The 16114-nt window shown below is 40.1% G+C and overlaps 1 protein-coding gene across 2 annotated transcripts in view; it reads left to right on the forward strand.

The window, feature by feature from the left end:
- Positions 1-229: 229 nt before the first annotated feature.
- The window catches only part of ZCCHC7 (zinc finger CCHC-type containing 7), a 160034-nt gene continuing 144149 nt past the window's right edge, over positions 230-16114 (forward strand). Inside the window, exons 1-2 of one of the 2 annotated variants that reach the window (XM_032778748.2) lie at positions 230-339; positions 10404-11112. In XM_032778748.2, the coding sequence (XP_032634639.1) occupies positions 10428-11112 (685 nt within the window). In that variant the 5' untranslated portion in view covers positions 230-339; positions 10404-10427. The remainder of the gene's footprint in view (positions 340-10403; positions 11113-16114) is intronic. The other variant, XM_032778747.2, reaches the window with a different exon arrangement.

A 16114-nucleotide genomic window follows, 5' to 3' on the forward strand; every position in this document is an offset into this window, starting at 1 on the left:
CCCGCGTAGGCCGGCAGCCCGCACTCCCCGGGCAACGCTCAGAACGGCCCGTGGGGCGCCACGCGCCCCTCTGAGCGCCATGTGCCGCGCGCACCTCGGAAACCCCATGGGCTCATGGGACATGTAGTTTTTTGGCGGTTCGGCGTAGCCCAGGCTCCAGCAGCGCGCGGGGCCGAGGGAAGCACAGGGCCCGCGCCATTGACGCGCACCTTCAGCAGCCCTCCCCTGCGCCGGAAGTGCCGGCACAATGGGCGGGGCCTCGAGGGCGTCTCGGGCGCGTGTTCCGGTCGTGGAGTTTCCTGGTTGGTGCTTCCTGGTGTAGCAGCCGGCAGCGAGTGTGTGAGTGAGCGGGGCCGCCGGCGGGCAGGCAGTACCCAGCGTGGCGGGCCGGGCCTCGCCGCCTTCCCGCCTCCTCAGAGCCCCTCCCCCCCGAATGTCCCCCCCACGAGCCTCCCCCCTCCTCAGAGCCCCTCTCCCCTGAATGCCACCTGCCCGAGCCACTCCCCTTCTCCGTGCCCCCTGCCTGGACAGAGCCCATTCCCCCCTGCATGCCCCCACTCCCTTCTCTTCCATACCCCCTACCTGTGCAGAGCCTGCCCCCTCTGAGTAACCTGCCCGGCCAGAGCTCCTCCCCCTGAATGCCCCTACCCAAGCCTCCCACTCCTCTGAGTACCTGCCCCCTTCTCAGCCAGAGCCCTTCACCACCTGCATGTCCCCACCCCCTACCTGTCCAGAGCCACCTCCGCCCCCTCCCCGGCCAGAGCCCCCATCCCCTCCAGCCCCTTCTCTTCCATACCTTCTCCTTTTCCAGAGCCACCTCTGCCCTCTGCCTGCGTTCCCTGCCCAGCCGGTGTCTGCCCCCATGCCCCCTGCCCACCTCTGCATTCCATGCCCCCTGTTTCCAGAGGCCCTTGCCACTCTCCCGCAGCATGTTCTGGTCCTTGCCCAGAGCCTCCTGCCTGCTCCCAGTCTCCATCGTCCTAAAGCTCCTTTTCTCCAGAGCCTCTTCACCCCCTTATACCTTGTGTTCCCCAGAGTCCAAATGCCCCTTTCCTCAGACTCACCTCCCCAGAGCTGCTTCTTCACCACACACGCCCTGTCTCAGATCCTGGAGAACATCACTTCCACTACATGTCCTCTGCATCAGTGCTCCCCATCCCATCCTCATCATGTCCTGCCCACAGTCACCTCCCCACTGCCTACCCTTTTCCTTTTCTCTCTTCTCGAGCCCAAAACTGCCCACATATGACATGGTTTCCATATGATGCTGGCTCCCAAATGTTGATTCTTTTACACCTAACTAGTGTAAATCAGTGTATTGCAGCTGGCCTTGATACTGGGGTCCCAGCATGCAGTACTCCCTCTTGATCCAAGTAGTGTCTACTTAGACATCTCATGTTGGCACCTGTTGTCTTTATTTAAGCTGAGGTGGGCCAGGCTCTGCTGTCTTCAGCCTTAAAAGCTTTTAGTAGTGCTAAATGCCTTAAATTTTAGAGCTGCTTGGTATTAAAAAACAAAAAAGTGCTTGTCTTCCGTGTTATTGTATAAATGTCTAGTTCTTCAATTGCTATATGAGTGCCAAACCTGTACGTCCCTAGACAGTTCAGGAAAAGAGTGAGTAGTGGATCCCTGGCAGTTTCATCCTTAGAACTTGTTATTTTATGGGAAAGGTCAGAAGGAGGCACCTGGAGAGGGAGAAGAGATTATTATAATTTCAATAAAATTACATTTTTTTGTGTTCTGTAAATGGGTACCACATATATTCTGCATAGACAGTTGGGTCATCACCTTTCCTCTCTTTCCCCATTCGCTGTCCTAGAAACCTCCATCTTTATGATCTTCTACAGTGAAATAATATTGGGTTATTTATAAGTTTATCATATGGATTGTTGGCAGAGAGCTGTGCTTAGGTCTTCAGGTAAAATTCATCCTTGATGTAAAGGGACAATTCAGCTGATTTAAATGGAGTTGCACCCATTCTGTGATCATGGTGGGAAAAAGTGTTTAGATAACATCCGTAAGAGATCACTGTAAAGAATCCCTGAAGTTTTTAATTCTTTTATAAGAACAAGAATGCCCATACTTGGTCAGACTAGTGGTCCATGTGATTCTGCATTGTTTGAAGGAAATACACCTCTAGCGCTACATAACGCTGTCTTTGGGAGCCAAAAAATCTTACTGTGTGAAACCATGTTATATTGAACTTGCTTTGATCCACCGGAGTGTGCAGCCCTGCCCCTCCCCAGCACTACTTCACTGCGTTATATCCAAATTTGTGTTATATAAGGTCATGTTATATCAGGTGTACTTCCTTTTGTTTGTTTTAAACCTGTTACCTATTAATTGCATTGGGTGACCCCTGGTTCTTTTGTTATGTAAAGAGGTAGATAACACTCCCATATTCTCTTTCTCCACACCAGTCATGATTTTATAGACCTCTATCATATCCCCCCTTAGTTGTCTGTTTTCCAAGCTCAAAAGTCCCGGTCTTTTGTCTCTCCTCTTATAGAAGGTGTTCCATCCCCTTAATCATTTTTGTTGCCCTTCTCTGTACTTTTTCTGTTTCTAATATCTTTTTTGAGATGGGGCAACCAGAACCACATGCATTATTCAAAGTGTGGGTTTAACATTGATTTAAATGGTGGCATTATGCTATTTACTGTCGTCTTATCTATCCCTTTTTAAATGGTTTCTAACACTTAACTTTTTTTTACTACCTCTGCACATTGAGTGGATATTTTCAGAGAACTAGCCACAAGGACTCCAAGATGTCTTTCTTGACTGGTAACAGTTTATTTTGAAACCCTCATTCTGTATGTATAATTGGGATTATGTTTTCCAATGTGTATTAGTTTGTATTTACCAATCCTGAGTTTTATCTGCCATTTTGTTACCCCATCACCCAGTTTTGTGAGATTCCTTTGTAACTTTCCACAGTCTGTTTTGGTCTTAACTACCTTGAGTAATATTGTATCATCTGCAAACTATGCCACCTTTTTTGCCCTCTTCTTCAGATCATTTATGAATATGTTGAACAGCACACGTCTCAGTACAGATCGTTGGAGGACCATGCTATTTACTTCTTTCCATTGTGAAAAATGACCATTTATTTTTATCATTTATTTCTTATCTTTTAACCAGTTACAGACCCCTGAGAGGACCTTCCCCCTTATCCCATGACTTTGCTTAAAAGCCTTTGGTGTAAGATCTTGTCAAATGCATTCTGCATGTCCAAATACACTCTGTCCACTGGATCATCCTTGTCCACATGATTGTTGACCTCCTCAAAGAATTCTAATAGATTGGTGAGGCATGCGTTCCCTTTTCAAAAGCCATTTTGACTCTTCCCCAACATATTGTGCTCACCTTTGTGTCTGATGATTCTGTTTAAGACACCATTTCTGTCTCAGACTCAGTTTTTTCTTGTTTAAAGCAGTTTTCACTCTATTTGAAAACTTTTTCTCTCCATTTGAACAAACTACAAACATGCTAGTAAACTAACATTTGAAGAAAGAGTGCTTAGTCTCTCCTGTTGCTTCTTATTTGTTTGGATAGACTGCTATTTAGCAATGCAGGCTAGCCTCCCTTTGCCCGTGACATAATCATAATGGCAGGGCTAGTGTCAACCTCATGGTGCCCTCCATCTACTTCTGTGCTATTTGAAACTGGGATAAAAGACACTTAGATACAGCCTATGTCAGCTCTGGTACAGGATTGATTAAAATGATTTCAATTTAAATAAAATGTGTTTCAATTTAAATAGATTTGTTTAAAGATTAATTTAAATTTACATCTATCTGAAGTTCTGTTAGAATAATTTAAAACGTTAAAAACACCAGTTCAGTAAGTTAAATAGACATTATGCGTTGCACATCTTCAGTTGTCATAGTGGTATTATTCATGATACATGAACTGTGTAGTGCTTTAGCCTATTTAATTAAATATAGATAAAATGGAATAGAGATTTTCTAGTCTAGACTCTAAGTGTTACAGGTATTATCCAAATCTCAAATGATTTGAATCTGAACAAGCTGGTGGGGATTGAATAGGTTTTGGCAGTTCTCCGAGACCGTTGATTTTTCTAGAACAGAATATCTTCATTTGCTGGTTTGTTTTGTTTTGTTTTTTATACTTGGGAAAAGGACGAGCTATTCTCCTTTCTCTTGTACTTACTCCATTAAACAATACAACACATCTTTGTTTTGTACAACTTCTTTAATACAGCCTTTGTCCTAAAACAGTTTAGAGTTAAGTAACACCACTACAGAGATTACGTAAAAGTACAGGAAGAGAAGAATGAAGTTGTATAGGTAGAGCCTGAAATATTTACCAGAGACCCCTGCCATTGCAGGCCTTCTGATGACATTAGAGTTCTGTTGCTCTTTCCTTCCTCAGTATGCTGGCTTCTGCTGGGGCCTTATCCCTTCTCATTCTCTGTTTTTTCTATAGTCTCTTTCCCATCCTGGATCAGCTCAAATGCCTTTAATGCTAATATTCTTAGCAGCAACCAGCAGGGAAGTGTCATGTCAGTTTTGCTCTTCAGTTTTATTGCTGTCCATCTGGTATTAAGTAGCATCAGAGAAACTGACTAGATTTGTCAATTCTGTTGGTTGCTGCTTTGTGAAGATTCGCCCTGTAGCAGGTGTATTACAGACTCAAGGAACAAACACCCCAGAGGTCCGCATTTGAAAGGCTGTCTTGCAGCTACAAGGGGATAGAGTGTTAAAAAAGTTGTTTTTAATTTACATTTGAAATAAGATGGAGAGTTATTTAAGCAGGAGTTGTCTTCCAGATGGCAAGAGAAGTAGAGGAAAAGGCCATTGTACCATCTGTGTGCTGTATGTTGGGAGTAGCAGGAAAACAGTACTAGATTAGCAGAATTATGGGGAGAGTGGAGGATGTAACAGAGACACAGGGTATGTGAAGTTGGTTCGAGCAACTCCATGAAGAATATTTAATATAAGGGGTACTGTTCTTCCCAAGGCAGGGTAGTGTTGATGGTGATGGTGGCTGCAAGGGATAGCATTAGATGCCAGACCACCCAGTTGGCTGTTGTGCACAACACCCTCTAGCATGCATAAATGCTGCTTTCTGAATGTTCCAGACAGTACCTTCTCAACTGTGGTCAATAAAGGAGCTTCGTGCAAGAGAATGTGTTTTACTAGCCATTATTGCAGAGCTTCATTTGGTACGCTGTTGGGTATTCTTTCTCCATCGTGTAAAAAGTGACAAAGAATCCTGTGGCACCTTATAGACTAACACGTATTGGAGCATAAGCTTTCATGAGTGAATACCCACTTCGTCAGACGCATGTCATCTGTTGGCCTATAAGGTACCACAGGACTCTTTGTCATTTTTTACAGATCCAGACTAACACGACTACCCCTCTGATACTTTCTCCATCCTGTAACTCTGCCTTCTAGTCAGTAACTACACCTTGCTCTTTTCCATCCACCCCCTCATCCTCTACAATGTTTGTCATTTTTCAGTCAATGCTATTTTTTAAGAAATCTCTCTTAAGAAACTTATTTGTTAAATGAAAAAAATACAATGTTTTTTTCTCTAATCTCTTTATTTTAGAATTCTAGGCTGTTGCTTGTAACAACAGTGGTTTAAAAAATTTCAGACAAGTGTGACTTTTTTTTTTAAACTTCGCTATATTCCTTTAATTGGGTTGTTCTCATTTAGTGTCCGAGAGACACTGCCCGCCATTTTGCAACTATTATTGTTCTTTGCCTGTGGCACAAAGCAGTTTAGTCTTCTGAGGACTAAAATGCCTTAATTTAACTGAAGTGGTTGGGCTCAACATAGGGATATTTGTGTGAAACTAAGTAGCCTGTGATAGATCGGCCTAGATGATCTAATGGCACCTTCTGGTCTGAACTCTATTGAGGGAAGCCTTACAGCAAAAATTGTGCTGTGGCTCAGTTAGCGACCACATTTGGCCAAATCTCTGCACCTTTTGTATGTTAGCACCAGGACCTTGAGGCAATGTGGAGTGTGAATTACCAGTGTGATGTGCTCTTATTGGTCTGTATTACCTAGGGAAATGGTGGACCAGCTGAAGCTTCTGCTTGGCTTTCACACTCAAACCCAAGGGAGTGCTTTGTGGTAGTCCAGCGTAAAGGTGACGACCATCAGTCCGTATGGGTAGGCCTAATTATGAAAGGAAATACCCTCTTTAGCTGAAGATCGAAAAAAGCATTTCTGGCTATTTGAATGTCAATAGGTGTTCGGTAAGATTCCAGGCCTTCCCCATCACAGTCTGAGTGCAGATGTCCTCAACAGAGGATGAAGGAAAAGCTCTGTCAATTTCTGTCAAGGGCTTTCTCTTTTCCTACCAATATAATTTCAATTTTCCTTAGCTAGAGATTGACCTGCCACTTTTCGTCCAAGTATTTTTTTTTACTCCAGCATTAGAAGGTATGAGTAAAGTTATTGGCCATGTTTGGTGAGAATGAGATGGAGAGCTGGATGCCATCCGGCTTATTGCTGATAAAGTCTATAGTATCTCATCTCCCCAGTGATCTGACATATATGCTGAAGAAGAGAGGAGACACGATTGATCTCTGTAAGGCTCTCCAGTTCAAGAGCCTTGGGGAGAAGGAGGAGCAGTTAGTTATCCTTCTTGATCCTCTGGAGTCTATCTGACAGGAGAGAATGAATAGACGTTAATGGGGATGGGCCAAATTGCACTAATGTTGGCTAGATGAGTTAGCAGCACCTCATGATCAAGTGTCAAAGAGTGCTAATAGATCTAACATTGGATGCTTACGTTTTTGGTCGTGGCTCACTTAACCAACTTCTCAATAACTTTGTCTAGAATGTGAGGGTTAAAGACACAACAATAATAGGCAAGATTATTTGAGTTGAGTGATGGCTTCTTGAACACCAGCCAAAGTGTTGCTTTTTAACCCTGATGGTGGGCTCACCTTGTTGAAGGAAGTATTCTATACTTACTTTCAAAAATCACAGATTATTAGTCTAAAGTGGCATAAGGTTGCTTCATTGGGCAAAAACTCTGTCTAGGAAGATAGTGTGTTCCTCATCCTCTGCTCTGATTCTCTCTGTTTGGACCTGGAGAGCTTATATTGAGTGATTCACTGCCAACCCTTGTGCCTCCAAAAGTAATATTAGGGCTCTTCAAGGTAAATGCTAGTTGAGTCAGAGATTGTCTGAAATCAGTGCTTGTACTTTAGCTATTACAGTTCAGCTAGTCAAGATTTTACAGATGCTATGGCACAAGTTTTTTTTTTTTTAACATTTCTCTCAGTTGAAGTATAGAATTGCATAAATTTGTTTGGTTCTAATCCCACTTGGATACATTTTGTGTCACTGTGTTCTAATCTCATTCTCTCGTGCTTTATCTAACATAGGTCATCAGTGAACCAAGACAATGGGAGGAAGGTGTGTCTAATGGCTGGTGCATCAAGAGTAGTGGTCAACAGATGACTGTAGGGCCTTGCCAGACTATCATTGCACTGGTCATGTAGCTAAATAGGGCTCTCTGTTGTGGTGTTCTTTCTGGAAACTCAGTGGGCTTACGAGTCTCCTCTAGTGGACCGACTAATTTAGAGGGATCCTAGAGAGAATGTTGTAGTTGTCAAGGTGGAGAAGAGTTTTCATGCTAGATAGGCATGTCGTCTGTATGGGTATTAAAGTCTCCCAAATTTATAAATATTGGAGACTCCAGTACCAGGCCAGAAAGTAGCTCACTTAGCTGTATTAAGAAATGGTCAGAAGTTTTTTGATGGAACTGAATATTTTCTTAAAACTGAAATTTTGTTGGCAAGGGCAGGTTTTGACAAACTTTATAAACCCCCCAAGAGTTTTTTTTTTTTTTTTATTTGTCAAAATGCCCCATCTTGTTTTTCAGTTTTTTTGGTTCAAAGTGACCTGCCATTTTGAAATTTAACTTAATTTATTTAGAAAAAAGTTTTTAAAAAGGTCAAAACCAAACCAAAATATTTTGAAATTATCAAAACAAAATGTTTTGCTTCACCGGAACCATTAAGTTTTTCACTTTGTGAAATATTTTGAGATTTTGCCTTTTGTCTCTATTCAGAACAGGAATGTTTTTTGAGTTTTCAAAAATTCTTACACTATGGGAATGATATTTCCTGCCCAGCCCTAGTTGATAAGCCAAGGGCTGTGAAACAGTAGAATTCCTATGCTGTCCTTGTCTCTGTCCTTGGATTTTCCCAGCAGATGATCACGTTAATCTTTGCTGTGAGCCCAGTAATTTTGGGATGAGGCTGAATTATAGGACTCTTTTCAAATTGCTGGTGGGTACACCATTTCAGATGCAAATTTAAATTAGAGAGGGTGCAAAACCCTTTGTCCAGTGGTCATAAGAATAATTTTTTTCTACACTTAAAATCTGCAATTTGTTTGCATTTTTAGCTATGTTTACAATGTTTACGTTTGCAAAAACTTGTGTATGTAAGGTCATGTTGGGTGCTTTCCTTTTTAGTTTGACCTCATGTAGAATGTTACTATAGACTGAAAGCTCTTTGAGACAGAGACAGTCTCTTCTTATGTGTATGTACAGAACCTAGCATAATGGGACTCGGAACTTGGGTGTCTTGGTACTACCATAATAGCAATAGTAAATATAGATTTGAATTTTTGATTTAGGATGGATGTATATCTTTTGTGGACTTTAACATGGCCAAACTACCACCTTCCACAGCCAAAAAACTCAGGATATATCTATACATTGATTAAACACCTTCAGCTGGCCCAGGTCAACTGACTCGGGCTTGTGGAGGCTGTATAATTGCATGTAGACATTCATGCTCAAACTGGAACCAAGGCTCTGGGACTCCATGACAGGGGAGGGTCTGTCTTGGAGCCTGGGCTCTGTCCAGAACCTGAATGTCTGTATGGCCGTTTTACAGCCTCATAGCCCCAGCCCCATGAGCCCAAGTGAGCTGACCTAGGCTGGCTGAGGGTGTTTAATTGCTGTGTAGACATACCCTCGGAGTCCAGTCTTGTATTTTTTACATTTTCAGAAAGGTCCATTTACTTGAGTAGTTTTATTGTGTCCAGAAATGCAAGATCAGGCTTTAAAGAGGAAAGGAAAATACTTTCTCCTGTATATAATGTAAACCATTTTGAAAGTTATGTTTCCAAAATAAATATTAGTTTTTGTACAAATGGACAAGCTGTGAAATTTGAACAGCAATTCTTCATTGAAAAATGACACTAAAAATTCTTACTCAGTCGACTTGATCTCTCTGTGTATCTAGAGTGGCATTTTACTTTACTATGTTTTTGCACTTTTTACCAATGTTATCACTAACGGAGCCAGCTATGGGAGGATGAACTGGATTCTATTCATATTGTCAGAAGAACTATGATCTAAGTTCCAGTTGCAGAATTTTTATTGTTCATGATGCATAAATCAGAAATAACTTATCTTGTTTGCTAGACACCAGAGGAATGTTATAAACCTGAAATCTCAGGTTCTGTTCCTGACTCTGGGTGGGAGTGAGTAGTGGTTACAAATTTGGCAAATTTATTCTAAAATGCAGTGTTCTTGAGTGGAAGAGATATGAGACTTAGGTTCTGTTCCCAGCTCTGTTGTAAGTGATCTTAGTATCTCTTTTGTAAAATGGGTGAATGGTATCTGCCTGCCTCTTGACGTGCAAATATGAGGCATTGCTCAGTAATAAAGGCTGTGAAGTACTCAGAATTAATCCTCAGAGTGGTAGCCGTGTTAGTCTGGATCTGTAAAAGCAGCAAAGAGTCCTGTGGCACCTTATAGACTAACTGACATATTGGAGTATGAGCTTTCGTGAGTGAATACCCACTACGTGCATCCAACGAAGTGGGTAGTCACCCATGAAAACTCATGCTCTAATACGTCTGTTAGTCTTTAAGGTGCCACAGGACTCTTTACTGCTTTTACAGAATTAATACTGGTACAGTAATTGAAAGAGCTAAAGCTAAAATGCAGGATCTTTTCTTGGCTTCCAACTGAGTCCTGAGCTCTGGTTTTGTCTCTACCATGTAGGAGGGTTACTGGGGACTAGGATAATGTTAAATGCAATTGTCATGACTAAGTCAAAACAGCTGAGGTTAAAATGAAAATCAAAGTGCAACCTTAACTATAGCATTTGCTATTGTGAATGTTATAATTAATGTTTCCAGTATCATAAATCTGCTTGATGTGATGACATTTTCTGTGTTTATAGCTCTATGATTGTCCATGGAAACACCTACTAATTTTCTGAGGATATTATGTAGTTAACTATTGTTTGCATTAATGAGTGATATGAGTGAAGTTTTAAGTATATAAAAGGCGTCTGCTATTACAGATGGAAAAAATATTACATTTTCATAGAGTTTCTGGACCCATTTACTTGGCATTACTGATAAGGTGTTTTGTTTTTTCCTAGGTACGGGTCTACTTTCTTTCCAGAATGTTCGTGGGGCATGGAGACATAGAAACATATGATGATGACCTTTATCGTGAGGAGTCATCCAGCGAACTAAGTGTTGACAGTGAGGTAGAATTTCATCTCTACAGCCAGGTCCATTATGCACAGAGTCTTGGAGAAGTCAATGGGCAGGAAGAGAATGAGGAGATAGTGGACTCTATAGAGAAGCAAGGTCAGAGTTCAGTTTTGATCAATAAATTGGACCAGGGCAAGAACCTTATATTCTCGGACAATGATGTTGTTCAGATTTCAGATGGCCCTGATGTCATAATCTTATCTGACACACCTGATGAAGACAGTGTTTACAAAAGCAAAGTGAAGAACACAGCAACCTCCCTAACACCAGCTAAACTATATAGTCAACCAGGATGCTCCACACGGAACCGTGCTAGAGCTTCTGCACCCACTACCTTGGATTCTGATGCAAAAAAGTCAAGTAAAGAGAAAAGGGCTAGTAAGAAGTCTAAACCAACTTCTACTGGTAGAGTACGCATGATCCAAGAGATTCTGGTAATAGAGGATAGCTCAAATGATGAGGAAGAAGAGGAGAGCACAATCTCTGAAAGTGATAATGTGGAGAGCTGGATGTTATTGGGGTGTGATACAGATGTCAGAGATGAAAATATCATTTTGAACCTTGAAGGCTGTGGAACTGCTGTCAGTGAAGGTCAGTACTTTTGTGTAGATAACACTGAATAGAGTAAAGGAGCTGATGGAAAGATCTGGTTACCATGATATTGATGTCAATATTATAAAGGAAAAATAAAGGGAAAGAAGTCGATGCAGTGCAGGGTGGCAAAATGAGGAAATTGTAAAGTGGGATGGCAGACATAAAATATGATGTAGCAGATAATCGTTAATACTGTTGTGTATTATTTGAGAAGTGCCAGACATGTGCATAGTGCTTTGCAGAGAAGCAAATGACAGTCTCTCTGCTCCAAAGAACTGACAAAGAGAGAGGAGGGAATTCAGAAGGATTTGAATTAGTTAAATAAAACTGTTACTGAGAAATAGCCAGGGGAGAAAAGATAAACCCATATTTGGGATGCAAGAATAGAAATAAGAAAGGTATACAATGGTTAATTATTGTGATCAAAGCAAACAAGTAAGTAGTGAAAATATAGCAATGTCAAGAGAAATTTGAGAATAAGCAAAATTGGAGGGAGAACTCACAAAATTAAGACTACTGAAAAATACAGTAGGAGAAGGGTATAATCATATGGTCAGTGTAAATAATTCAGTGATACTGAGACTTTGCTGTTTTCTAAAATTTACTATCAACAATATACAAATCGTGCATGAAATAGTACACAGTAATTCCTAAACAGCAGGATTATTGTTATCTAGTTTTTTGGTATAATTTAAAATATGTTTCCAAGTTACTGTAGAGGAAAATCAGTGAAGATGACGTAATTCATGATTGTAGAGACCTGTTTTTAGCAAGTCCTTTCCATGGTAAAGTTATCACATTGGCTGCACGTTGTGATGATTATTTTATTGCTAGGATAATATGTATTCTGGAACCAATGACTGAAAAATCTACTTGACTGTCATTTTCCGTTCCCTATGGATGCTAGTCTCTCGCCGCACTGAGATAATTTCCAGAAACAGTGTCCCCTGTCAGTCACTTGAGAGGGAGCATTGCTGTCAGATATTGATTCAGTACAGTAAGGCCTGTCAGGTCACCTGTAGCAGTTAGGTCTTCACTGAGTTTTTACTCACAAATGTATGGGTAGCACTTTCTCAGCCCTATATTGCTTTAGTTTTCTTTTGGTGCCCACAAATGACACACTATGTAGTTATGGGTGTTGAGGGTGACATTCTTCGTTGCTAATATGTGAACTGATATCAGCAAGCAGGCGATTGTTTCAGAATTATTGTTCAAATGGTTAGCATTATTGCCCATGTATTCGTAATGAGGGAGGAAGCCAGAAATACATCTTCTTTCCCTTCTTTAAATTGTCTGTTCTTTGCCTCTAAGAATTCTGTAACATCCCACCTACAGAATGTGTTTTAATTTGGTTTGCTTTTCTGTAGTTACTTGCTAAATAGATTATAACATGCCCTTTACCACAGTGTGTTGCTTTGAGACCATTGTGCGGCTGCCCATTGTCTAGTAATTTCACAAAAAAATTGCTGTGCACATTGTTCTCAAATCAATGGCAAGTATAGTGGTACAGAACACAAGTGCCACATCACATTTCCAGATTGTCACGTTCTCTATCAAATATGTTTTCTCCCTATAAATCTCTTTTTAACATAATTTAAAAGTATAATAGTTAAGTATTAAAACCCAATTTTACTACATTTTATTTGATTGTTTTCTTTTTGTATTTTCACATTTTCTTTCCTTTCTTCAAACCCACAACTAACTGTGTCATGGCAGTATAAAGTATATACGTTTCTTTAACAGAATGCTTTGTGGCTTTCAGGCAGCAAATGTATCAGTATATTCGGTAATACAGTTTGTGCATAGCAAAATGATACTTTGCTAGTGGTAACTTATGTACATGTCACTTTTGTTTGATCATCTTATATTGTTCAGTGAATAACCAAATTGGACAGGCAAGGTGATCAATTTATTTTTTGAATCTACACATCCTTTATAGGCTTACCTTTAGGAATTGCCTATGGTGGTTCTAAAAATTATCCCCCAGCAGAATATAGAGAAATGTGTAAAGAATACATAAACTTTTTATATTACATGAAAAAAGTACATTATGCATTTTTTGGAGATATTTTGTAAACAATTTATCAAAATAGTGATTTTACTAGATGTAATACCAATGTGGAAATTCAAATCTTTGTTCTCATACTCCACTACCATAATTTTGTTGTGCAGCTGCCTAAACACAGAGTAGCATTTAGAAAAATTAACTTGTGGCTAATATCCAGAGGTAGTTTTGCTTCATTTGTAGTGAAGCCCTTCAGAAACCCTTCCCGTGTTTTTGACTAGCATCAGTAATGGTATTGTCAAGGGTAATCTCGTGCTTTATGATTTACAGAACAGTGATCAGTTACGCTGTGGAGTCTGCTACCATGTTGTAGCCTTCTTTCCAGTATGTGCATTGAACTTAATTTGTTTTTGTTCAGGCATTGTGTCCTCCTTTCACATGTATTTACTTCGCAAAACTTCTCAAAACTTGCACAGTTTTTTCTGTTTTAAAGGTGCAAGCTAATGATGACATGTTTGAGAGTAGTCTAATGTATGTGAGAGCCAGAAAGGAACTGTGTGCTCTGAGCCTAAACCCCCAGCCTGAACACAAAAGACTGAGAGGGGTAAAGTGTAGCATGCTTCTTAGAAGAGGTGTAGGTTAAATCAGTATACGTCTGTATTTTGACTTTGATTTTGACTGTATTTTGTTTGAAATTCAAACAACCTCTATTCAAGCATACACAATGCAGAAAAGTTTGCTCCATCTGGTATTTTGTTTCTAAAGCAAATATAGTGATGTCGCAGGTAAAAATGACACAGGGCTGAAAATTATTTTTGTCTTTTGCTGGTATAAAAGTAAAAACCAAAACAGTATTTAAATATTAATGCATTTGAACATAGTGGATAACTGTAACACATCAATCTTAAGGTGCAAAATCTGAAAATCTTCAATATCTAATATATCCATAATTTATTTATTGAGCTTCACAGCATCATCTCTCAGGTGCTGTGGACTCCAAGTACAGTGATTTGCTGAAACTTGAACACATTCATGTCAAATTAAAAGAAGAAAAGGAAAAACAAGCTGTTAATTTGTTTTCATTGTAATTGTATTGGCAAATTATTCTTTCAGAGACTTATTTCCTCTAATTCAGGTAGGAATTATTTTGTGAAATATTTTTAGTTATACTCTCAGAATGTTTGGGGCACAGGATTAAACATCACTTCTGATGGTTTACTGTGAATACCTGCTATGTAAATTATTACTTTTTACGGCTTTTAACATGAGTGTAGGGGGATATAACATTTAGTGACTGGCGAAACCTTTATTTTTTGCCAAAGTTACTTATGGCTGTATAAATTTGAGAGACCTCCTGTGACAGAGGGTTGGTATATATAGTGCCCAGTTTGATTCACACTAAAAAGGGAATGAAACATGCACAATACTGTGGCTATTGGAGTGGCCTGTTGTGTCAATCATTTGGTAGGCCTGTCTTTGTGCTTGAGACATAGATACTGAGGTTCCACTAGAATAAAAAAGATACTGCTCCAGGGAAAGGAATGAAGCATCCCTCTTAATTGGGTTAAGTTTTCTACTTCTGATTTGCCAACATAGGTTAAGCTAAGAACCACATCATTTTTAAATTATAAAAACAAAGAACATCCTTCCTTGGTTCCCCCAGCATGCACACAGAATCCCTTCCATACATAAACCTCCTGTGTCTATCCTGTGTCTATTATGGTATTTCTTAGAAGAGATGGAAAAACATACAGTGACCTGCACTTTCCATTGAGACAGAAAGATGCGTTCCTTTTAGGTTGGGAAGAAGTGTTTTGGTGCCTGCTGCATAAATCAAGCTGCTTCTGCTATTTCTATTTTGAATTAAAATTCTGAAAATTTTAAATCATGCTGTTCAAATTCCTAATCTGTGCATCATGGCTCTTAGGTACATATATAAACGCTCTTGTATTTTTACCCGTCAGTCTTCCTAAAGATTCATGGTATCTTTTACATTTTGGTCATATTTCAATTTCCCACTGATATTTTTTTTTTTACCAAACCTCGTGATGACACCATGATCCTGGTGAGTGCAACTTTTAGTTATAGCTGTGCAGCAATATCTGGTTAAGCTTTTTTATTTGAGGAGACGAGGGTAGGTGCTGGATTTCTTGTTTCCTGCTCAGGTGTCTCAGGAGCTCTACAAATAGCTACTGTTTCTTCAGTGATTCTGATGGGTCTCACCCTGATCTCAGTTTTATATTACGAGATTGCATATGGCTTGAAATTGATCGAGGCTATCAAAATTTCATGAAGCAAGTTAGATCCAAAGGGCGAGTGACCAGCGGTGGCCATATATCTCTTGCTCCCTATATGTGTTCCCTGTGTACATTGGCTCTTTTTTTAGCCTTCCATGTGTGATATTTTTGAAGGTACGTTCCACTGCTTTTGCCATTTTGCACAATGAAAGGGAATTGTTTTTTTTTCATATGGCATTTTAAGCAGGGATTATCTTCTAGAGTTGGACTTTTACTGTGTATTTCCAGGACATATAAACGCTTTGCGCATGAGACAAAGATAGAGACAACAATAGCAGATTTTTATTTTGTAAATATGTAACATTCATTTTTGAGCCAGATGTATGCCACATCTTTGAAAGATGGGCTTTCACCTCCTTTTCTCTACTACAGTCAGGGTATGTGTGATGAGAGGGCTAATTTCTTGTAGCTGCCAAGATTTCATCCATTCCCTCATTAAGGGCCATCTTTTAACATATTTCCTTCATGTATTTAGCACTTGTCTTAATCTCGGTACTTTTTCTACATTTGGAGAGACAGTTTTCAAAGTTGCAGCATTGAGGATCACCCTAAGGGGTGCAAAAATGATTTATCTTCTATCCCCCCTGCCCCATCAGTGACAAAGTGTGTTATTTAGACAACGTTCTCTGCTATTACCCGTTTGTAGAATGCAATTTCGAAGGCACTTATTGAACCCAAAAATCCCAGGAAGCAACAC

The sequence above is a fragment of the Chelonoidis abingdonii genome, chromosome 6, assembly GCF_003597395.2.
Source record: "Chelonoidis abingdonii isolate Lonesome George chromosome 6, CheloAbing_2.0, whole genome shotgun sequence".
NCBI lineage: Eukaryota > Metazoa > Chordata > Testudines > Testudinidae > Chelonoidis > Chelonoidis abingdonii.